The sequence below is a fragment of the Hippocampus guttulatus genome, chromosome 15 (assembly GCF_054856545.1).
Source record: "Hippocampus guttulatus isolate MCC_2025c chromosome 15, RoL_Hgut_1.0, whole genome shotgun sequence".
Taxonomy (NCBI): domain Eukaryota; kingdom Metazoa; phylum Chordata; class Actinopteri; order Syngnathiformes; family Syngnathidae; genus Hippocampus; species Hippocampus guttulatus.
The window spans coordinates 13,423,292-13,448,571 of NC_141275.1; the positions used below are offsets into that span (position 1 = coordinate 13,423,292).

The 25,280-nt window shown below is 45.6% G+C and overlaps 1 protein-coding gene across 4 annotated transcripts in view; it reads left to right on the forward strand.

Moving 5' to 3' along the window:
* cadm1a (cell adhesion molecule 1a) overlaps positions 1 to 25,280 on the forward strand; it is a 199,727-nt gene that overhangs the window by 165,598 nt on the left and 8,849 nt on the right. Inside the window, exons 5-10 of one of the 4 annotated variants that reach the window (XM_086131790.1) lie at positions 118 to 255; positions 3,794 to 3,952; positions 6,752 to 6,848; positions 9,219 to 9,391; positions 14,400 to 14,498; positions 21,114 to 21,146. In XM_086131790.1, coding sequence (XP_085987916.1) covers positions 118 to 255; positions 3,794 to 3,952; positions 6,752 to 6,848; positions 9,219 to 9,391; positions 14,400 to 14,498; positions 21,114 to 21,146 — 699 coding nt within the window. The remainder of the gene's footprint in view (positions 1 to 117; positions 256 to 3,793; positions 3,953 to 6,751; positions 6,849 to 9,218; positions 9,392 to 14,399; positions 14,499 to 21,113; positions 21,147 to 25,280) is intronic. The other 3 variants (XM_086131786.1, XM_086131788.1, XM_086131789.1) reach the window with 3 other exon arrangements.

Here is a 25,280-nt window from a genome sequence, read left to right on the forward strand (position 1 = left end):
TAAAAACGTCTTTGGGAGTGAATGAGTTAAATAGGAGCTTACGTCAAGACGCCATCTTTTCCAGTGCTCGAAATAAACCCCCCCCCACTTTTTTTGTCTTTTTTGCCGTGATGTTAGTGCCTCCAGGTAGCCCCCTCATCGACGCCCGTGACGAGGTCCTGAGCGAGGGCAACGAAACGGAGATGACCTGCACCGCCATGAGCAGTAAGCCCGCCGCCACCATCAGATGGATGAAGGGCGATAAGGAGCTTCCAGGTTAGTGTGCGTGTGTGCGTGTGTGACGGCCTCTCGTATTGCTCGCTCGTAGCAAGAATGCTTTTTCAAATTGCATTCTAGATCGCAATTTATGTGTTTGGCTGACATTTCAAAGGTTTTTTTTTTTTGGTTGTAAATGTCAAAGCAGTAAACGGACTCGAGGGATCAAAGTGGTTCAAACAGCGCGTGGGTCACTTTTGAGCTCCGTTTAGATGTCGCTGTCAGTTCGTGACAATTTCAGCGCATGGTGGTCTCCGCTCGCATACGCTGAACAAAAATATCGACACGAAAAGGCCTCTTTTCTCCTCAGTGTTGTGCACAAATCCGTCGATATCGGTGTTGGTGAAAATAGTGATGTAATTGCAATTTCTTTTCCTGTAATATTGCGATTAACAATACGAGTACTTTTTATTTTCAAGGTAATTAATTGTTTGGCCCTCCCCCCTAATTGTACACCCTGTACAGTTGGAAATGTACTCAAATTCTAAAAGTACCGCCTCAGATCTTTCATCTGTGCGCCGCTTCCTTGTGTTGGATGCCCCCCCCCCCCCCCCCCCCCCCCGCGGGGCCCGTTGGCTCGGTGACAGCGAGCCCAGCCCGAGCGTCTTTCAAAACAGAGCGGGAGCCTGAGACGTCGGACCGTAAAGACCTCGAGGGGGTGCGAGCGGGCTCGGCGCCAGGCACTTGCCCGCCTCGGAGCAGCCAAGCAGCTTTGTCAGGACTTTGAAACTAAAAAAAAAGATCCTCATCAGGCTTCCGCGTTCAACCCCGCCTTGGTCGGCGCACATCTTGTCGTATTTGTGACGTTGCAAACGGTCACTTAGAGCCTCCAACTAAAACGTTCCATGTTTTTTGTGTTTATTATTGTCATGGAGCTCCAGATGGTGGAACATTGTGTGAGTTCCAAACAGTACTAGTAAATTTGGAGCAAGAAGGTTTGTTAAGCACTGCACTGTGTATCAGTACAAGTACAACAATGAGGGAAATGATCTCATAGAAAAAAAAAATGTACCAAAGACAAATTTATTTATTTATCTGGAATGCTTTTTCTTCAATTTTATATCCCGCCGCTTCCAACTATAATCAGCCTTTTCAAACAATAGCCATTTCCAAAGCGGATAACGCTCAATGCTCATTGACCCCATCCGCACTTTGGGTGGGCTCGCTCTTGTTAGGAATGAATTGTCCTGGACGTGAAGTGAGGCAGCACTCGGCACTCGTCAGGTGATTGCACAATTGGCGTAATTGCAATTTCGCACCGCAGCACAATGCTTAACAGTACTTCAACACACTACCTCTGAAACCCGTGCGTTCTCTTCCAGTGGATCTATTGTTGCCGCGGGTCGAAAGGACGCGTGACGCGCCGGGAACTTTCCAAAACCAAATGAGGGAAATCATGTTCATGTTGTTAGGGGTGTTTCTTTTTTTCCGTTCAAATACAAACCCGCTGAACCGGGTTACCTGATTAATCGATGCTAGCTCCCGACATTGAAAACACTCACAAGCCTTGTGATTTTATGATTTGGTTTCTTTTTCCTCTCATGATGACCGGGGAGGCACAGCCTCACCTGCCTCCCCTGTGACAGAGGAAAACCCACACGGTTTTCTTAGTTGTAGAATTTCCCACTTGATGAGGGGGCAGGTGCTTCAGTGGCCCAACTATTTGTATAGAAGCAATTAAAAAGTACATTTTCCCAATGATGTCCCACGTGGAAGTCGTTATATTTTTTTCTCAAATTTAGTATGAGTTCATCCTTTTCGCAGATCGTGTGAGAATGTATTCCCCTCTCCCCCATCCCCAGTATTGCGAGGCATCGAAAGAAATTGGCTCTGCCGATATAAAGGTTGCCATTACAAAGGCCGCCACTGCAAATCCAAGCATCTCTCTGAATATGCCTCGTTATCTCCCCCACCTCATCTTTCCTATTCCTCTTATCTGGCTTGTTTAGTGATTTATTAACATGTGCTCGCCACTGATATCGCCGTCTCTCTTAAGCTGACAGTGCAGCAGCACGGGATCAAACAAGGCGGGTCATTATTTTTTTTTCTTCTCGCACAAAAGGCAGACAGAGAGCAAAAGAGGGACCAAACCACCTGAAGGAACGTCTCAGTGAGTGACAGGGACCAGGGCAACCATTAGTTTTGAGTCTTGGGAGACAACCCCTAGCTGGTTTTCATTAGTTGCCTCTAAAGCGGCACGGGGATGAAAGTACATTTAGGTAAGAAAAAAAAAAAGATAGAGAGATATTTTATTCAAGCCTTTTTCCATTTGCAAGACTGCGCCTTAATGGATCAAAGTGAACTATGGAGGAGGCGCAAAAGACGACACCTTACTTCAGAATTTCCGGTCTAAAAAGGACTTTAAAGGTTTAATTTGACCCACGGCTTCTCCTCGGTGAGAGTCGCCTACCGGTGCAGATCCTTCGTGTTCTTAAAGAGCGACGCTCCTGTTCCATAAGGTCGCACGAACTGCTCGTGTCACATTTGCGCCGCTGGCGGCCTTGACATGAGCTGACCTTTAAAGGGAAGAGAGAGTCCAAAAAGATCAGGAAGCGCGTTCCGCCAATGCCAATCTGCAGTAATTTGTTCTACAAAAGAGTCACAGTGAGCTACTCCCAATTTCTAAATCAAAACTTCACGGCTACTTTTGTCAAGATCCAACCCATTAGTGACTTGAGATAAATCTGTCATGCTTCCAATGTGATGCAAGCGTAGAAGCCTATTTGTAGGGGGTAAAAATGTTACTTTAAATAGAAGAATGTGCAATATGGCTTTTTAGAGACACGTCCAAACCAAAGTAATGTTACCCTGCAATAAAATTGGATATACGGTACAATATGAGGTGTTTACTGTATGTGATACCACCTTGAACGAGCTTGGCATCGAAAGAGAATGCCTGCCATCTGTACGGAATGCAACAATGACACGAAGTGTTGATTACTTTAAGAGGTCTATAACTCTTCCCTGCGGAACACCTTCCATCAGTCAGACATTTAAAACAATCGCAACACAAACAAATCTAGCAGTGATAAACCTCGCCAGGTTTATTTTGGCTTCTTTAATCAACTCTTTCCAATGAACACGGAACTTGATAAACAAGGCCGCTGGCTCCTCGCCAACCCACTTTGATGCGTCTCAAAGACATTCCGATTTTCCGGCAGTCACCTTCAGGTCCCCGTGTCAGGTGGCTGCACGACTGTGAAGCCTCCAGAGGCGGCGTATTCATTATAACCTCCTCCCTTTACACCCGGCACATCACACAGGTTTGCTTTCCCGGCATCCAAAGAGGCAGCTGTCACCTCGTTGACAGTAGTCGAGCTGCAGGAGGGAAGGTGCAAGTGTGTACAGTGTCAGTGCACTCTTCACACGAAATCAAATGATGGCTGCAGCTGTTCATATTAAGATCTGGCAGCGCTTATTTCGGCAAACTCTTCACTTCCGCCGTTTTAAACAAGTACTCCCAGCCGTCGTCTCTTGACAGTATTCCGTCGCTATTTTACCATTTTTAAAAACAAAGTCCTTTCTGTCTCCCGTACAGGAAAGCCCAAAGTCGAGCTCACTTACGACAGGATGTACACGGTAACCAGCCGCCTCACGTTCACCGTCAACAAAGAGGACGACGGCGTGCCAGTGGTTTGCATCGTGGATCACCCCGCGGTCAAAGACTTCCAAGCCCAGAAATACCTGGAAGTGCAGTGTAAGTACTCCGCTGCTACCTTTTTTTAGTGGATGTTGGCTATGTTGACTGAGCTTGTGCTTTTTAAGGGACAACTCGATAAGATCCAACACAATTTGTCTCTGGGAGCTGTTTGACCTGCACTCTGAATTAAATTATCGATTTTCTATAGTGCTTCTCGTCTTTAGGATCACAGGTAAACTGGGGCCTCTCCTAGCGGGGCGGGTCACCGGTCAATTGCAAGGCGCCAATAAGACAAGTAACTATTCACACTCACATTCTCATTCTAGTAAATTTAGAATCTTCAATGACCATGATAGGTTGTAAGGCGTCCCACAGGGAAGACTTCTAGAGCCCCTGTTGTACTCTGAGGTTTCTCAGTTTCTTTCCATTTATCCAGTTTTGGTGCAGGGTCACAGGAGTGACAAGCTTTGGCTCAGAGGAGTCTACATCCTGGACTAGAATCCTCCATGGGGCCTTCTGAGTACTGACGGTTTTCATATACTATATTCGCTTTGCAAACATCACATTTGACACTTCACCAGGCCCATCCACCCATCCATTTTCTCTACTTGTCCTGATTACGGTCATAGAATGCCGGAGCTGCGAACTCTGGAACCTTAAAACTGTGAGTCAGACGTCTCCACTACTGCGCTTTTGCTATCAAAGAAAATAAAATGTAGAAATGACTTGTTTTTTGGAGATTTTCAATGGATAGCGGCAATCATGACTTGTTGTGTTCTCGACGTGCAGGAACACATAGTGACAGGCTGAGGGGAAAAAACAAGTAGGAGTGGGGTGGGGGGCATTGTTGATTGTGTGAGCCGTATGAACTCGCAACCCTGTTAGCGCACAGCGCAGGTTTTACGCACTGATTACTGATTGCCAGACAAGGTGATTTGCATTTGAATTGGCTAACCGCGTGAGCGAACGCTGTGTGTTTGTGTGTTGTGTAGCAGGAGCAGAGCTAAGAAAGCTCGTTGTCGGGGGGCGGACGGCATCAAGCCCGTAATGGTTCTTCTTACGTGTAAGCAAATCAAAGCCGTTTGGCTCGGCTGCCTGCTTGTTTTCCCCCCTTAAGGTCAGCCGGCCGTCCCGAGATGGATAGCGCCCGTCTCGAGTGCCTGCACGCAATAAAGCAAATAATTCAGTTAGCATAATGATAACGGCCCCCTTGCATACAATACGCGCCATTTCATTTCTCCCCGAAGTGGCAGTGTGCGGCTCTCTCGGTGCTGTGCAGTGCATATTTCGCCATCAAGCGCAGACGCTGAGTGCCTCCATAAATACTCGGGGCTATCAAAGTAACCTCGAGGATGGAGGGGAAGAAAAGAAAAAGAAGGTCACGTGGCCTTCTTCATTGTGGAAACAGAACCCGGCGGTCTGTTGTCTCTGCTCGCACGTGCCCGCTGAGCACAAGGCTCGAGCTTTCCGCCCCGTCGACTGTCCATCACCGCGACTGACAGGATGTGATTCAGACAGATGGCTGGCCAGACGTTGTTTGTTGCCAACAAGGTCGGAACAGCGGTGTTGAACTTAACCCGCCTTAACTCGCCTTTGCCAAGCCCATTCAGGCCTGGCGTCTACAGGCAAATTCAAGAAGCCGTTTAGTGGCCATTTTGACTGGAGACACACAGTAGCGCCTCGAGATGTGAGTCTCGCTTTGGCAGTGCTTATAACTCACAATTATTTATTTTGTTTATTTTATACCTACTGAAAACGCCATCACAGGGGCTCAGGTCGCGACCAATCACGGCTCAGCTTGACCAAACTGATCGCGCCATGCCAGATTAAATACTCGCTTACGCGCTCCGGTTGAAGTCGGATTTGCATCGACGAGCTTCGTGACGCAACCTTTATCCATCCATCCATTTCCTGTTCCGCTTTATCCTCACAAGGGTCGTGCCGAAGCCTCTCCGGGCCGTCTTCCGGCCAATAGGCGGAGGACACCCTGAACCGGTTGCCAGCCAATCGCAGGGCACACAGCGATGAACAACCATCCGCGCTCACACTCACACCGAGGGACAATTTTGAGTGTTCAATCAGCCTGCCGTGCATGTTTTTGGAATGTGGGAGGAAACCGGAGTACCCGGAGAAAACCCACACAGACCCGGGAAGAACATGCAAAGTCCACACCGGTATCGAACCCGGTGCCTCTGCACTGTGAGGTCGACTCGCTAACCACTGGGCCGCCCGACAGTTCAATTTCTGCGGTGATTTCCGCGATGTTGTTCGGTCTCGATGAGCCTTCGCTTTTGTGCCGCTCGTTAAAAAGAGTCCTCGATGCCGAGGCCCTGATATTGAAACCATCACTTCTAAGGGCATTCTCAATGGTGTGTAATTGTCAACCCACACAAAGGATTTTTTTTCTCCCCCCCACACCACCACCCATTCTTATTCCGAGTCGAGTCGAAGCTGATGATGCGTTTTGTGTACTCGGCACTCACTCAGTTGATGTCAGCGACTCAATGCCTCGCCCCGATGAAAGAGTGAATAGAATAGAACGGTAGAAGAAAAGGCTCGTCACACGTGGACGGCACAGAACAAGTGCCTGTCAGAAAGGTATGCATTTAACAACGCGCCGCATCATACGAGTACAACGGCAAACACGCTGCCGAGTGTTTGATAAAGCTCTGTGATCCCCCCCCCCCACCCCCGCCCCACTCTTGTGAAATGATTCTGAGGGACTACAGGAAGATGGAGAAGAAAGATAATTTCTCCACTTGTGATGTTGGCCCACTTTTGCTTATCTGTGTGTGTGTGTGTGTCTCTCTCTCTCCCGCTATCTTTTTATTTGTTATTTTTTTTTCCCCCTTTCAGACAAGCCCGAAGTTAAGATCATGGTGGAGTTTCCTCAGGGTCTGACGAGGGAAGGAGAGAACCTGGAGCTGTCGTGTCAGGCCAAAGGCAAACCTCAGTACGACACACACACATGAACACATGCAGATTTGCTCTACCTAAAAAAACAAAAAAAACAAAGACGTACCTGCCATTGAATGGTTGGATTCTTAAAATAAAAAAAATAAAAAAAGTGAATTATACAAGCAAAGCATCTGCAAGACCGGCGGGATAGGATCATGACTTGGACACCTGCAACAGACCGAATGGGCCATTTTACTCTGTGCCGGCTCACGCAAGCCATCTTGTCGTTCGGCGATAGAGCAACTGATCCTGAGGTCAAACGCTTTCTACCTGAACAGTCCCCGCCGTGCATAAAAAGCAAACGGAATGCTATGGAGCCCAACAGCGAGGGAAAGGGAACGTGAGGGGGCGGGGTTTTACTCAGTAGTTATGAAACACAGCTGCTGTCAGATTACAAATCCCCCCCTACCCCCTCTGCTATAATAATGAGAAGCATCTTCAGACATCTCTCCATGTATCCGTCTGTCACGATCATGGTCCAGTTCTCGTGGAACAGTAGCCCAAAAAAAAGAAAGCCCGGATGTCCCCGTAACCCAAAAGTCCACCTCAAGGCCGCCTCCCGGTTGGACCTTCCAGCGACGCTCACTCAAGGGGACACGACTTTGAAAATACTCAAGAGAGGGGGCGCGAGTGTTGACAAACAACTTTGCCTGTCCGGATGGACTTAAGCATCGCGATGCCAATGAACTATGTTAAAGTGAGAGCTTAGAGCTTCTGTTCCACAGGCCAAAGCCCTCTTCAATGGAAAGGTAGTGCTTTGGCTCCATCGATATCTCACCCCATCCCCTCGTCATGCCACCTCATGAACGGAACGGTATCTCGCGCTATTTGTTTTTCCCGCGTTTCATCCGGAAAACATTTACAAGAGCGGCGGCGCTCTCCCGTCACCGTTAAGCACACTTGTGGTTTGTTTATTTGTTCTTTCCCGCCCACGTATCTCGTCTTCCCGGAGTCTGCACCTCATCTGCTTCTCCCAACCCCGCTCCTTGCACGCCATATGTCTTCAAACAAGTTTGGGGTTTTTTTCTAAATGCAACATTAGAGGAGAGAGTCCATCAGCGCTCGCTCGGGGGAAATAACAGTAGCGGCGGCTGTGTTGGGGGAGCGACATTTTGTCTTCCCCCCCCCGCGCCCGCTCGCTCGCTCCCCTGCGCCCTCGGTGGCTCTGTGCTCATTGTCATAAAAATGGAATCTGTCATGCCGCCGTAAACCTCAGTCAAGGTAGAGAAATAAAGACAGAACCACCTCCACGCAAGTACACACGCGTGGCAAGCATGGCAATTTGCAAACAAAAGCCCGCCACGGCACTTCTGTGAATTTTTTATTTTTTTTCCCCAGTTTTTTGACAGTGCACAAAAGGAGCAATGTCATTATAATATATCCTGTTTATGCGTAAGCAGCCTTTGATTACCCTCCTTTGTTTTTCCGAACGCCTGCGAGGGGTTTTTGAAGAAGCAAAATGGTGGCAAAAGGCTCATTCGGCCTGTCGTGTCGGAGTTTCTAAAAAAATGTTTCCACTCTCTTCTGCCTTGTCACTGTGACATACGGGCACTCGCAGCGAACAACGCGGCGATATAAAACATCTGCACCAGCCCTGAGGTCTGCTCCGCACGCAGACTGTCAAATTGGAGTGTTTGGTTATTTTTCCGCCCTCTTTCTGTTCCGCTCGAGACTGTGTGCGCCCCTGGATGACGACGAGGCACTCTAAAGCTCCGCAAAGTTACGTTTTATGAGCTAGCTAGCCATCTGCACATCAAAAAAGACTCAACGCTATCGTTGTAGTTCTGCTCTGTAATGCGCAGGGGGGGGACCCGACTTAGCTGCGGCCCCCCCAAAAATTTGACAAACCGAATACTGATTTTGTCTTCATACACAAGCGGGCGCTTGCTGTCCACGATCGTCTCTGTAAACCGTACAAACAACAAATTGGATTTCGCCGTCACGAGCGTCCCCACACTTCCGCTCTGCAATTTCTTCTCTTCCATGTCTGAAACTCAATGACAACAGGAACACTCTTGGTGTTTCCCCGGCTTAATTACGGCCATATAGAAAATTGTAACCACCACATTTGCATTTAGAATATTTTGCCCCCCCACAGGAAATTATGTAAAATGCGTAAATCCATTCCGGAGTCGCATCGCAGTCCATTCTATTAAATCTTGGCTGAAGTGGTCATTTTCAAGTAACATTTGCAAGTGTCACCACAGACACTCGGTAGAGCTGCGCCGCGGAGGGAAGATTTTGCTTTTAACATAAAAGATACCCGGCAAGAAAAAGTTTTTCTTCGGTCATTTTACAGACACAAAACCTGTTTGGGGAGAAGGATATCGTTTGACATGTTCCCTTTTTTTTTTTTTTTATTAAGCCCACAGCGGGTCAACTGGGTGAAGGTGGACGACGACGTGCCGTCCCACGCCGTCATCACCGGCGCCGACCTTTACATCGAAAACCTCAACAAGTCCTACAACGGAACGTACCGCTGCGTGGCGGCCAACTCTTTGGGGGAGTCTTACGACGACTACATCCTCTACGTCTACGGTATGACCCCCCCCCCCCCCCCCAAAAAAAATTCATTTCATTCTTTCTGAGTGAATGCCAAGATGCGAGCGTTGTTTCTGTGGATTGCTATCGCGTTTGGATTGCAAAGGGGGCGGGACATTTCTAGTCAAGTCCAGTTCTCAGCGTAAGAGCGAGACTCGGTTCAATTCCCATTAATTCCCCTGCACTCCCGACCGCAGAATTTTGCAGGCCTATTCATCAAACACGTAGTCCAGCCCCAGTTCATCTCTCAGTATTCCCACGTCCGAGTGGGATCCGCCTGCGCATCAATCTGAAGTCCAAACTAGGTCAGGCCCTTAATAATCTTCCATTTCTTGATTTCTTCCTGTTGTTCTCCCCCGTGCACTTCTCTCATCCTCATCGCCACATTATCACAGCACATTTTCGCACTGTTCCAACCAATAACGTCAAGACCCCTCGGCGTGCCGCCGCCGCCGCCGCCTCCGCCCCCCCCCTCACTCAAGCATGGCATTACGCTCTAATGTGCTCACTCTTCCGAGCTAAATGACTTCAATCTCACCTTCCGTAGATAAATAATTTGCCATCTATTGTCCTAGGGAATTGGAAGAGTGAAAAGGGTTTTTTTTTCTTTCTTTTTCTTTTTTTCCTGGTCGCAAAAGGGAGTCAAGAGACGCTCGGCGCCTGATGGACGTCGACTTGAATGGCTTTTGTTTACAGCGCGACGAGTCGTGCTAATGAGACAGCTAATGAGAACTGTGTGGCCTGTATCGCATTGCGCCCCAATATGTGCCTTTTTTTTTTTTCCAGATTGGCGTAGACAGAAAATAGTCCATGTGAAAGAAATATGAAACATTGTCTACAGCTAGCTTGGTTGTCGACGGCTGATTCCAAATCTGGCCTTTTTTTTTTTTTTCAAGCACATCAGGTTTTTATTAAAAAATAATAATAATCACATTGCAATATGTCATATATCCATATATTCAGTAATATGAATGAATTATGGGTTGGGTTCACCTACAGGTGGATTGTTTTTTTTGTTTTTTTTTGTCTGAAACGTTATGTAGCTCTAAATGACATCACATTGGTTTAGATAGAAGATCCAAATAGTTCCTGATGCGCTCGAGAAAATCAAAAGACGTTTTAGAAATCGGCGCCGAAAATATGTTGAGGGACACATAAAGCCACCTCAAATTCACATTGTTTCCAAACAAACAAAACACACAAAGATGCCCGAAGCCTTTGAATGGGACTTTGAATTGCTTGAAGACAACAACCAGATGACCAATCGTTTGACCGGGCACCACCGCTCATGCTTTTCAATGGAAAGTTTTTGTATCCATTCAAAAGGTTATTGAATCGTTATTGAAAATCAACAAAAGAACAAAGTAAAATTAAAAAAATAAATAAAACCCATATTTAAATTTTCATTCAGTACCAGCCAATTCTAGACCAAGTCTGAAGAGACATTTAAAAACGTCTTTGGGAGTGAATGAGTTTTTAAAAAATGCATAATTGTTGTGAATGGCATAGAAATAAAAATGAGTGTTCAAAAAATTAGAACTGAATAATTTGTATTGTCTTACTATGTTGGAGGGAAAAAAAACAACGAATTAGCCGATTTTCAATAGAGCTCAAATCGACCATAGACTGGGCCTTAGTAAAGCCCTAACAAAACAAATTTGAACTCACCGAACTTGAAAAACAAAAGCTCAAGCCAAATAAAAAGTAGCCATCGTGAAACCCCCCCGAAGTACCTCAATGGGCATTTCCAGCGGGGCACACGCTGGCACGACCTGCTGTTTGTTTGCTCTCCTCCGTAGCGCCACAATCGCTCACCATTTGTTGCATGGGAGACACAATATCGACGCAACGCTGTGGATTGTGGCCGTGTAACTCAATGATAAAGTGCGCCGGCCGCCGCCACCGCCGTCGGCATCTCAGACAGAACAAATGCCCCCCCCCCCAGCTTCGCCCTTCTAATACGTCAGATTGCAGCCTATTGTGACCCCCCGCGTGATGGAGAGCACCGTAAGACCGGCTGACACTAACAACGTTAACGGGCAAAAAGAATGCGTTGAGTATTGCTTGGGAGGGAAGGTGGGGGGGGGGGGGGGGGGTCTCGCCGAATGGCCCCAACTGCGCAGGGGTGAGAAAACACAACCATTAGGCTTTTCCCTCTCGCCGCCGGGTGCGAGCGGCTTGTTATTTGGCCGCCAATAACTGGCTTTTCCCACACCGCCGTCGCCTCCCCGCTCCTTCGTCTCCCGAGTCTTACTTATTCGACTGCTTTACATTTCACCTCTGTTTAAAAAAAATAAAAATAAAAACAACAACAACGCTTGGGAGTCCCGCCCCAACGTCTCGGCGGGCCCTTAAGTGTGTCCCGGAGGATTTGAACTGCCAGTTGGAAATCATCATCGGCTATGTGATTACCGTCTGAATGAATTTGGCACGGTGCGGTGGCGCCTTGCATTTCTTAGGTTCTGGGTTCGACTCTCGGCATGTCAAGGCCTAGTTCACGCCAAGTTCATTGGAGTTCACAAAAACTATCAAAATCACAAAAATAATTTTAAAAATGTATTTCACATTTATGAAACTAACTCGTGAAAATGTCCTTCGATTTTGTCTTTCATTTCCTATATGAGCTTTCGGGATTCATTTTATAAACGTATTTATGTCTTTATTACAATACGGCCCCACAGAAGAGGCTGAACAGTCGTTTGGCTCTTTCTTTTTTTCTTTCACTCGACAGAAGTTCTCTCTGTTTCAAAAAAACCTAAAACTAATCCTCGAGCTAATAAAAAAATAAATAAAACGTTTCAAATGAAGCATTTCCCCCCAAAATAAAAACTCCTACAAGCTTATCTTTGGAGATCCATCTTCGATTTAACTTACACTGCTGACATGTTCATTCGTACGTTAGCAAAGTGACAAGAAACTCATTGCAAGACGCTCTCCCACACTGAGCCGCACCACATCCACTCCAATCGGCATCCCTCTCGACCAACCCAAATCATTCCGCTTTAAAATCAAGCCGTCCTTGAATCCGATGCCACGAAAATGACAAATTGAATAGTAACACCGCCCTGGTTCAAACGGGCCGTTTTCAATGCATTGTTGCCGTGTCATTTCTTGCCTTTGTGTCAAAAGCAATTTGACTCCCAATTTGTACCCGTTCTGTCGGAAAGCGCCCGGCCGTCTTTTTTCTCCGCCTGCTTCCCGTGAAGTCTGCGTGAAAGGGGCTACCGTTGATCTCAAACATCTGCTGGCGGTGGGATGAAACAAATTAGACAGCGCCGACGCCCCCGAGCCGGAGTCCGCTCGACACGTTGTCTGCCGGCACGCGGCCCGGCGGACCAATTCTCTTCCCCCTCCCCCCCCCCCCCTCCCCTCCGACGCCTTGTTGCTTCGTCAAGGTTGTCTTGAAAAGATGCGGCCTGACGATGAATTAAAATCATGTGGTACCCCGGCGGGGGTTCCGAACGGCTGAAGGTCTTCATCTGCGCTCGCACCTTGGCTCCGGGCGCACTTGGGCGCCGTCTGTTTGAATGACTCGCTTGGCTTGTGGCTGGAGTGCTCGTTGTTAAAGACTAACAAGTGTGCAGATTTGCGCGGTCTGCGTCATCCGTATCCAGCCCGAGGCAAACAAGCCACTTTCATATGAAAAACAAGCTCGCTACCACTCGTCGGAGACATTTACCCACGGCGCTGTAACCTTTATTAACTTTATTACCTCCTTCATGCAACTTTGGGAGGTAATTATTTTCAATTTGCCTCAAACTGGCAGTCGAAATAATCAGGTTGGAAACCGTGGAGGGTTGCTGCTGATGCTGGAGCAAAAAAATAAATAAATTGTATTTTGGCGAACCTGGAAAATAAGTTTCTAATAAATTACAAACGTATCTTAAAAATCATGAGACAGCATAGCAGTCATTTGTTCACAAAAAGCTACTTAATGACGGACACTAGTCACAAAAAGCTGACCGAAAGCCTGAAGCCGGCCACAAAATGCACAAAACAAAATGGGGAGTTGACAAAAGCTGCTTGAATGCTGTCACCAAAGTTTTTTGTTGACAAAAAGCAACTTGAGTGACGGACATCGGTGGCGTGAATTCAAATTCCAGGTTGTTTTGTTCACAAAGTGCCCCTCGAACATAATTCGTTCTTGTGAAGTACAATTATTGCGACCTCCGAAAGCAGTTTTTCCCATAGGAAATCATGTTTAATCCGTTTCCAAGCTTTTAAGCTTTGAATGTAAAAAGATACACACCCTGTCTTGAAACTAAAAGTGCAGTGGAAATTGTTGACTTTGTCATCGGATACTGGTGAGCAAGATCCATAACATGCCCATTTTCATACTTTTGACTCATACTGATTATTTGCTTTCTTCAATCCACTGTGGTCCGCGTTACTACTTTTTTAGAGGCCAATGCTAATGCTAATATTTGCTATCAACGTAGTCCGCCAGCTGAATAAAGGACCCAATTGTTCTTTGGTCCTTTATTGCTTCCAACGATAAGCCTACGAATTTTAAAAACCAAATAAAAACAAAAACATGACTTTGCGCTTTTGTACTTAACAACAAAGAGAAAAATCGTTGGAAAAAAAAAGCTGCTCGTGTTTTTTGTTGTTGTTGTTGTTATGGCGACTGCCTTGTGATATTTGTCAGCGGCTTTCCTCGCCGATTAATGCAGAGGCGCTCATGTCATCAAACGCTCTCCTCGCCCTCTCCTCTTCACCCCCAACTTTGACTCTTCTCCTTCTTTTTCACCTGCCGATCACCTCGAACGCGCGCAGACGCGTTTGCCTGTCGACGCAGCAGCGCACGTTGCTCATTAAGGCCTTTGATCCCTCCTAACTAGCGTCGTCGTGCTGCGCGGGGGAAAAGAAAAACAAAAAACACCACGCTGCGAGGCGGCCTCGCACGCGCCGGCCGAAACATGGCATTCCATATTTTTTTATTTTGGTGCCCTCATTTTGTATCCGCCCCCCTGTGAGTTTGTCATGTATTTGTCTCCTCATTCAGATGCTCCCACCACCACCACCCTCACACCCACCACTGCCACCACCTCCACCTTCATCACCACCTCCTCCTCCTCCTCCCTCCACCCCAAAGCCAGTCAAGGTACAGTATCGCCCTCATGCTGCTCGCTTGCGGATGATGCCGCGCGCGCCGTTTGGTCGGAGGGGGATGTTGCTGCAACTATGCCGGCATAGTAAAACCTTTTCGAACGGGCAGCGTCGCATTTAGTTGTCAAGTATAAGCAGTTGAATAGCGCACGCATAAAAAGTGAATCCCAATCATCAATCATTTTGATTGATATTGAAATCATGCTTAATAATCATGATGATTACTCACTGATTTCGACATTTAGGATTCAGCAAAACTCGACTTAAAATAAAACTTGAAAGAACCACCAGTAAATACCTTCGTAGCAAAGTCAAATAAAACATGAAAAGCATTCAGGCAAAAATAAAATAAAAAATACATTTCCATGCATACATTCTTTATCCTCTGCGAGGTACACCTAATATTGCTGCGGTGGCTTTAAAAAAATGTGGCAAAAAGAAAAAAAAAACCACGTCATTTCTTTGCATTCTATGGTCGACGTATGATTTGGGGAGAGTGCAATATTAGTTGTTTTTTTTTGTTTGTTTGCTTGTTTTTTAGAACGGATTAGTGGCATTTCCATTCACTTTCATTGTCAAAACTGATTTAAGATATTTTACTCTAGCATGACAATGAAGCTTGATTTTTTTTTTTTAAACACTTGAATGAATACAATCCAGATCACAAAAAAAAAAACTTGTGCCTTAAATCACAAACTAAAATCGAGAGTGTTGCAGCACACTTTTTCTATTGCTGTTATTTCCTACCGGAAGAGGGAAAAAAACCCAAAAAGACTCCAAATCTGAACAATTCCATTAGAAATCAAACTCCAGGCTGTTATGAGTGCAAAAAAAATATTTTTAAAAATCTCGCCACTTTCTTCATCAGCCCGAGCTGTGTGCGCAATCAAAAGCCTCGCTGACAGCTCGCTCGATTGGAACAAATCTGACGAGGCCGGCGCGAATCACGGCCATTGTGCTTGATTATGCTGTTCGATTGGATTAAAAGCAATGCCTCTCTGCGCCGGGGGCATTGATTGCACCTGGGCGCCGGGCGTCGAGGCAGTCGCACCGACTCCCTCGTCGCTACCGACGGCCTGATTGACTGTGAGATTCCCGAATGATTGCACTCGTGTGCCTAATAAGTCCCTTGGGAATAGCAGAGCCACAAAATAGAAAGCCATATTTGGAAAAAAACAACAATTTTGGGGGAGGTTATTTGCTCGGCTGGCGAGGGTGGGGTGGGGGAGGGGCTTTAATAATGACTTTGAAAAAAATTAATAAATAGCAAATAGAAAGCACTGTTGTCTTTTTGAATTTTTGGTTTCCGCTCAGATTGAGATGTGACAGTCGGGCTCATTTGCATTATGCCTCCCCCCACAACAAGGTTATTATAGTTCACAAAAACTCACGTATACAGACGCGACAATTACATATATTTAAAAGAAAACTAAAACTGATTCTACAACTAGTAAAAACATTTAACTAAAACTACACCTTTTTGAATGAGTAGAAACTAATAAAAAGGTTATTGTAGTTCACAAAAACGTACAAAATACACACTCAACAATTACGTCGATTAAAAAAAAAAAAGAAAACTAATCCTACAACTAAATAAAAATTAAACTCAAATGAAACATCTTTGAAAAAGTAGACACGAATAAAAGCTAACAAACTTGCTTTAAAAACAAATTAAAACTCACTGAAGTAATAATAATTTTTTAAAAAAATCTAAATGATATCAAAACGAGCTGGAATGAAAAATCCAAATTTCCCTGCCCATGCCCACGAACTACACGAGGGGAAGTTCCAGAGCCACTTTCAAGCGTTTTAGTTCAATAAGTCGACGCCGTAAGACGACAGGTCCGCTTCACTCATCGTTGAGTGCAATTCCACGGCCGTGATGATGAAGCGCTGCTCCCGCGATTGAAAACACAATCCGGCGGTTTTGCGTTCGTCTTTATGGGTGCGTTTTTATCCGCACTGTGGGCGAGTCGTCCCCGCTCGCCTCCAGTGCAGTGGTCGTCGTGGTAACCAAACCCATCCTCGAGGACATGCATTGGCTGAGACGGCTTTTCTATTGACTCTTTCGACCCGTTGATCGTAATCTGCTTGTATTTATTGATTTTTTTTTTTTCCCCCTCTCATGCTTTCTCGTCACATCCAATTTGAGTTCCTCCCGGGGACGCGCTGTATTACTGACCACTCTCATCAGTATCAACGATATCTCAGCATGGGGCAGCAGTTTCTCCAGAAAGCGTTTTTTTTTGTTGTTGTTTTTTTCTTTGTAGGCGCAATTAATCACTGTATCTAATTGAGTGTGTAACGTATGCCATTATAGCCGCGCTGGTCAAGCAGTGCTCATCCTACCCCGACTCATCCTGACCTCTCTTAACTCATTCACTCCCAAAGACATTTTTTAAACGTCTTTTCAGACTTGGTCGAGAATTGGCTGGTACTGAATGAGTTAAAAACTTTCAGGCAAGTGACGGAATGCAAATCACACTTTGCATCAATTGAAAAGCCGCTCTGCTGCCTTTTCCCCTTTGGCCACCAGACGCTTGTACGCGATCGACGCCTCAGCTCCTCACAGAGGATAAAGAAAATGTTCATTATTGAATTTCTCAGTCTGTGTTTCTGCATCGTTTGTGTTCGAGGAGCAGTTGCCTTTCCCATCGTGCGGTCACATTAGCATTAAGCTAGCGGACTAAAGGCTCAGCTATGCATGCGTGTTGACAAACTTTATCTAGGACTGGCATGAAGCCTTTTTGAAGGATTGCTCGCCGCTTGTGAAATGAGTTGAGTTCACTGCAACTGCATCGGATCAGAAATTTGGGGCTGCAAGTCACAGCAAAAAACAAAAAAAAACAATCGACCAGATTACAGCTGGTATCTCAAGGCACCACTGTAAATGCTCAAGACACAGCAGCCGTGTGATTTTGTGTCCCAAGCTAAAAAAAAAAGGCAAATTAGCAATCCGCGCCGGCCCAATGGAAAGCAAGCTTCCCGTCCGATGTTTTCCGTGGGAAGCCAAAACCATTTACACTTTCTGCCAGATGTCCTGTCCTTACGCGCTGCTACCAGGGGCATTCTATTATTCTGACTGTGTGTATGGATTGAAGGCAGCAGCGGGCTCATATGGCCATAATACACTCTGCCAGTTGATTTCATTTAGCCACAGCGGGGGCTTCACAGATCACAGACTGCCAAATGAATCTATCAGAGTGCTATTGAGGGGGGTTTTTTCCATCACTTTCCCATTAGACAGACAAAATGGAGCACTTTAAAAATCTATACAACCCCAACACTTGGCCCCTAAGTGCGTCTCCGTGTGCAGGTGGCTGGGGGTGGAGGTAAAAACATTGGGAAATGTCAAAATTATTGCCTTCACACATCTTTTATCGCCGTGGCCGTACCTCCAGCAATTAGGTCATGACAGGGATTTCCATTTACGCCCCCTCCCCGGACCGGACGCGTGGCCTCACACTCCGATGTCCACTTGCTATCCGTTTTTGCCTTTACGTTCATTTGCGTCAAAGAAATGTTCTCCTGAGCGGGACGGGGGCTGTAATTAGCCTTCTCGTCGACTCTTAGAACGTTACACATGAGTGACGCCAGTCCGCCTGTTTTCTGGCTATGAGTGCTAACTGGTGGCGGGAAACTCAACTCAACTTCACGACAAGCAGCAGTCTGTCCGATTTCTGGGTAGAATTCTTAAAATAAGTTTGCTGTCACCCTAAACATAAAACAGAAAATTAAACGTGTATTTAAAACGACCACGTAACTTTGCTTTTTGCTAGCTTAATGCGAACCAATCATGGAAAACGCCATAGAGCAGCTAACAAATAGCGTTGGTGTTGGAGTAATAATGCTAATAATAATGATACATAACCCTGTAAGTAACACACTTGAACACACACTGTGGAGCAACACATGACGACAGACAATACTGCAATTCTCCCCGGCATATATTCTTTGTCTTCTGTGAAGAGCGGCCACAAATTACCGTGGCTCATTTCGCAGCTCGGACGTCTTCATGCGCCGTATATGTTTCTGGCTGTATGACTATACCTCCCCCCGGTGGCCACGACATGCACACGAGAAGGAGCGGCACAATGCCCATTGAATGAAAGCAAAATGTGTAAAAAACGTCATTTCTTGCCCTTCCTACCTTGCAGACACGGAACATATTTTTGGCACAGCGCAACCACCCCCGGCGGAGTTGCCTTCATCGGGATTCATCCCTCGTGCGATCTGTCGTGACCTCCCCGCCCTCTCCCCGCCAGCCCGCGCCGTCGACACAATATGACAAATCATCGCCTTATTTAGCAGCCCGCCGCGGCAAACAATGCGCTTTAATTGCCGAGTGAAGGAAATAGATTATGAATGTGCGTCCGATGCAAATCAGACAATCTGGAGGTGAGCCGGCGTCGCGTCTTAATTGATGGAAGAGCCTAAACGAGGCTGATGAAGCAATTCGCCGCAGTCAGGAAGTTACAAATAAATATCTATTGCCTTTGTCAGGGTCTCCAATCACATAAACACCATCTGGCGACAAAGGGGGGACGGGGGCGCTTCGCACGCTTTTCCCGTATCAAAGGCGAACTTCCTGTGAAGGATTACGCCCTCGTCTCCCACTTCCAACACCCCCCCCCCCCCGCCCCCATCCCAAATCCATTTTCAGATTGGAGTCAGTCAACTCCAACTGATTTGATGAGGATAAATTGCAAGCGGCCAGCGTGGCTTTACGCTATAGCGGCGCAATGGAAAACGTTGGTGTGGAATGCTAACGTCTTCTTCAGTTATTGATGTTTTCCACGGTGAGCTGAAAGGTTAAAGCCAAGCCCGCAGCTTCCAGCTGATCAATATCGAGAAAATACCAACAGCAAAGCCCACTTGACATTCATATGATATATCCATACCTCAACACAATTAACTCGCTTGTGATTGTATCTGAAAGCTGTCCCCGAAAAAGAAATATAGTTACAGTTTTATAATTCATTCAATGTTTTAGTATTATTTATTTACGGAAATTAGCCGCGCACTGCTTTTTTTTTTTTTTTTTTTTTTTTTTTTTTTTTTTTTTTAACCAATACATTGACGAATTTGGGTGGATGTGTCTATCGTGACAGGACACGAGAAAGATCCCAACGTAACGGAGTCGCTTTCTTGGAGACTTCAAGGTACCCCAAAATTCCTGAAAATGACCCCACCAAAAACGGAACATCCCAATCAGCTCCGAAATAAAATTTCACCGCGATGTTAAATGGCTTTTCCAGACGGCTTGAACAAATTTGACAAAACTCACAAACTTTGGCATCGCCATGGCGCTGCTGAAAAACTTGGGATGTCATGATTCCTGAACGCAACCGCCACCACCCTCGGCAAAAATCACTCAATAGTACTGCTGAAAATTTTTGAAAAAATAAAGCCCCCATGACGTTAGTCAGACCAAAATTAAACAGGAAGTCAGCCATTTTGGTGAGAAGCGGCCATGACAGGTGAATTTCAGGGTTTGCCCAAAATAGACATTGTCCACCTCCACTTGTATGTATGTATTTATTCATTTTATCGGGGAGGGGGGGGGGTTTTGTTTTGTTTTTTCCAGACAAAAGGGGACAATTTGGTCCCTGTATGTTAATTTGTGGTGGCACGTTCTTTTCAGACCGCTCGCAACCTGATTTTCGGACGTCAATATTTCTTCCGAGCGACTAAGCAGTTCGAAACGTATTCCGTCGTGGGAGTTCACAGCCGAACCGCCACGATATAGTCAACGACTTAACGCCCGCCGAGCCTCCAAACTTGTAAACGGTATCGAAACAAAACCCTGGAGGTAATGCCAGACATTCTCTTCTCCATCAGCAGAGCTCCGCGGGATGCGTAAAACACTCGAGGAGATGGAAGGCAAATCACAAGGCCAAAGCCAAGTGGAGGAGGAGGAGGAGGAAGGTCTTTTGGAAAAGCCATCAGACGTAAAGAAGTAATCTCGGCCTGCCAGCGGGGACGCCCCGGCGGCTGTTTGGCAATCTGGCAAGCGCGGGGCGCCACCTGACGCCTTCGTGCATACATAATTACGATTGGCCCGCACTTTATCGGCATGTGTCATGTCGGCAAAGGTCTCGCGCGGTGCGTGGAAAGCACTCGAACGCTTTGACATACTTGAGAGCTCGCGAGCATATTGTTGAGTCCCACATGGTCCACTCCTACTGCCATTCTGTTTCCTGGTAGCAGATGCTTTCGTTTACATTTGGCCATTGGTTTGTGGAGATTTTTGGGCGGGTATTCAAATACGGGCGGCGTCATCAGTTGGTCAGGTTATTGATTAGGCAGGTCCATTTCCAAAAAAAAAAATAAATCAAAAGTGGTAACACACAGCGACGAGTGTATGTGTGTGTGTGTTTCTCGCTGCACAGCCTTTTGGTTGTCGTCGCTTTCCCTTTGGCCTGTTGTCTTTTTGTCGTATGTTCTAGTGTTCCAAACGCTTGCTTATGTTTGTTATTTGTTTTCTCCCCGTCCCTTCCCTCCTTCTCCTTTATTTGCATGCCGTCTCTCCTGTTCTGCACCTCCTCACTCCTCCTCCTCCTCCTCCTCCTCTTGCTCCACCATGTCGTCTCCTTGTGTGCTCGCTCAGACACTGCGCCCAGCACTGAACCTGCAGCTCATGGTTGGTATCTCTACTTTCTTCTTCTTTTTTATTTTTTATTTTTTTTTGGGGGGGGGGGGCTTCTCCTGCATCTGCAGCATGTTTATTAGTGTGTCAGTGCCAGTTAATTTCTGTGACGCAAATTTTTTTATTTTTTTTTGTCCTCTTAACAAGTCTGTGATATGCTTTGGTCAAAGTAACCCAAGAGTTACTGCAAAGTATTTATGGCTCCCCTGTTTTGAGGAGGCAAGACGTACTTGTACGTCTTTTTAAAATTAGGCCCCGCCTACCAGGGACGTACTTGTATGTCCACGTCTTTTTTTTTTTTTGCGTCAGAGAGGAGGAGGGTCTGATGCAATCTGTGAATGAGAATAAGCCGTTTGCATTGTAAATCACGTTTAAAAAAACGCCCAGTAGGTGGCAGTGGTGCCTCACATGCTTGAAATGCATGCTTTTACAAAAAGCTTTTTTTCTCCATTTTTTTGCCCAGGAATCGCCATTTTCATGAAACTTTGCCATTTTGTAATGCCGATTTTTGGTAGGCTCCATGTTTATATCGCATTAGAACCAAATATTCTGTGGGCCTTGCAAGATCAGTCAAAATCCAGTAAAACGCTGGGATTGAGGGGGTTGCTCCAGTGAAAATGGCTGGGATTGAATGAGTTAATAGACTGATCCATGTTGAAAATCGACCGACTGTGCTGTGAAACGGCGGTTCGTGGATGGCGAAAATGCGTAGGTAATTTCCGCCCCGCCCTAAAGGGTTGTGTCATTGGTTATATTTGCCTACCATGAGATGGCGGCAAATTACTTGGAGGATTGTTAAAAAGAGTTTGCTCAGTAATTTGCATTGATTTATTTACTCTGCTCCGTAACGAAACCTGGAATAATATATCTAGCGTCTACCCGATTCAGATTGAATATGCACATTGAATGCCGAAGCGGTTTTACCAACAGATTGAATCCCGGCTCTGGTCTCCTTTTCACTCTGTATGTTATATTGAGCTCAAGGCTCGGCTTCCATTAAGCCAATGAATCACCTCGGCGTGTTGAGCGGAGGCTGCGCATGTCACTCATTTGCACTCATGAGTGACACTGCATCGGAGCGGCGCTGACCGCATGAGACTCGGGGAATCTTGTTGCCATGGCGATGCCCAGCATGTTGTGGTTTGAGGAAGGAAGGGGGCTGACACGGAACGGCCGCCTTGTCCATTTCATGAAAGGGACAGAAGGTTCGAGCGGCCCACCATAAAATAGCCCTGCTAGCAGCAACGCCCAAGCCACACTGAATGCAACATTTATTTTTTCTGACGTTAGCGTTCACGTTTGTTTTGATCATTTCCAGCTGTCTTTTCTCAAATGTTAAAATGGTACAGCAAAGTTGAGATGGTGGAGTCTAATACTGTACTGCTGCCGAACCAGCTATGCTAACGTTAGCGTGCGTCTTTGTTTTGGTCGTCGCTATTGGCGTCTCATCAAAAATGGAGACTGTGGAGTAGAATGTTTTTATCCACAGGCCGAAAAAAACAGAGTACTGCAGAAAAGAGGAGGATACGGCGTATCATGCTGCTGCAGAACTAGACATGCTAATGCTAGCGTCTGTGTTTATTTTGGTCATTTCAAAGGTCAACGTTGACACTTACATGCCAACGTAAGTATTAGTGTTTGGGTGTTTTTCGTCGTCTCTCGCCGTGTGTCCTCACGTTCAAGGCTCTCGATTTCTTTGGCTTCGATCTGCTCACTCTTAAACAAAAGGGCACGTTAGCAGAACATGTCGGCTAGTTGACGGCAAGCTCCAAGCCGATTAATTTCCTGTTTGGAGAGGTGAGCACATCTGCAGGGGTTGTGCGTGTGCAGGGGGGTGTGTGGGGGGTGGGTAGTGCGCACCTGTCAACGTGGCTGTCAGCAAGCGGGAGAAAGTAGTCGGGATAATTGAGGAGCGCCACGAGATCTGACGACACTAGACTCAGGAGAGACTGTGCCGTATTGGCCGCCCAGCTCAGTGAGACTCGCAGGAAGACGTTTAGAACATTCGGACGCCATGACCAACAACAGCGAGGCAACATGGGCGATGAGCAAACATGCTTTCCTAGTAGTTTCCTCTCGCCTCTACACTGTCTCTTAATTGCTGCGGGGTGCACTCATCTGACCTTTCTTTCACCTGTGCATGAATAAGTGAAGCGTGGTGAGTCTCTGTCACTTAAAGGGATGTGCACTCCCCATCCACCCAGTTTATGTTTCCGGGTAGAAACGACATCCAGCGGCGTCACGCTGTAAAAGTAAACATAAAACAAAGAGAATTGCACCATTTATAACATTCACGTGAGCCCAAGCAAAGTCTGTTTAGCTTCACGCTGACAAACAGTCCGAAGCACCATTGGCGTGCTAATGGCTAGCATCGATCGCCATGTTTTAAGAAGCGCGTGTTTGAACACAAATGGTGAAGCAAGGCATGTAGACAGATAATATAACAAAATTGCTCACAGGTAAATAGTCTTTATCCTAATATTGAATTGCAGCATTAAATTGGGACGCACAAACTGTTCAATTCTTTACATTCTTTTTAATTATTGAACTTATTCCACCCATTACCTGAACCGCTTATCATTTTTAATTAAAAAGAAATAAGTAAAACATAACAACGTCATGAGTTTCATTCGTATAAAGAATGTTCGCAGTGGAATTCCAGCGAAACTCCGGCGACACAAGATAAGTTTGCAGCCTTATAAAGAAAAGATCAAGTGATAGCACTTTATCACTTGGGCAAGTTTTTTTTTTTGGGTGGGGGGGGGGGGGGGGAGTCCCCCCAATCCTCAGTTTCCACTCCTCTCGTGTTCCCTCTTTAAGATGAGTGGAGGGTGCTTTTTCCCCCATGCGAAAGCCGCTCTCGCCTTCGGGGGCCCTCCCATCAGAAGAGATGGAAGGCGCATGAATGAGTTTTGCAGCCGCATGAGGATGACAGGTGACAAAGCGCTTGCGTTTCCATCTCTTGACTTAAACAGGCGAAATTGGCATGCAAGTGGAAATATAAGTTCACCCGCTCGAGAAGTTCACTTCTGAGGAATATTCAAACATCAGAACGTGAGCGATGGGTGAGGAAAGCCTCATGTGAAGATGATTTGGGGGTTTTTTCATAAGTTTCATTTTTGTTTTTAATCCTTAGATTTGACGGTTATTATTCATTTCCCTGACTGTTTAAAAAGCAGTTAGATGCTGTCCTTTTAAATAAAAAAAAAAGAGGCCGAAATGACAACAAAAAAAGACTTTTAAACAAAAAAAAAACAATTTATATAAATTGTTTTTAAAATTGAGAACTGAAGAAGCAGAAAAAAAATATAAGACCTATAAAAATAAACTAGTAAATATTATAAGAACCAGTAAAAGAGATCATTATCATGCACTATTAGAGCAGAATAAAAGTAACACACAAGAAATATGGAAGATACTTAACCAAGTAATCAGAAATAGTCCTAAAAAAATGGATTATCCAGAGTATTTTATCAAAGGCAAAAATAGTATTTTGGAAAAAACTGCAGAAATAGCAACTGAATTTAATGAGTATTTTGTCAACATCGGCAGTAACCTAGCAAAACAAATTCCTGATCCAACAAACGTGTTTGAAATAGATAGATATGTAGAAAAAAACTCCTCCACGATGTTCCTTACTGCTGTAAAACAAGAAGAAGTATCAAATATTATAAAAACTTTTAAAAATAAAAAGTCAACTGATTGCTTTAATATTGACATGACAATAATAAAGCAGATTATAGAATATGTAGTGCGACCTTTCACGCACATATGCAACCTGTCATTCAAAGCTGGTATCTTTCCATCAAAAATGAAAATTGCTAAAGTTATTCCAATCTATAAAAGTGGAGAAAGACATCGGTTTACAAATTATAGACCAATATCACTACTACCACAATTTTCAAAAATATTAGAAAAACTATTTTCTCGCAGACTTGATAGCTTTATACAAAAGCATGCGCTGTTAAGTGAGAATCAATATGGCTTCAGGGAAAAGCGGACCACCTCAATGGCAGTTATGGAGTTTGTGGAAGCAATAGCCACTAATATAGACAACAAAGAATTTACTGTTGGGGTTTTCCTAGATCTAAAAAAAGCTTTTGACACAATAGATCACAGTATATTATT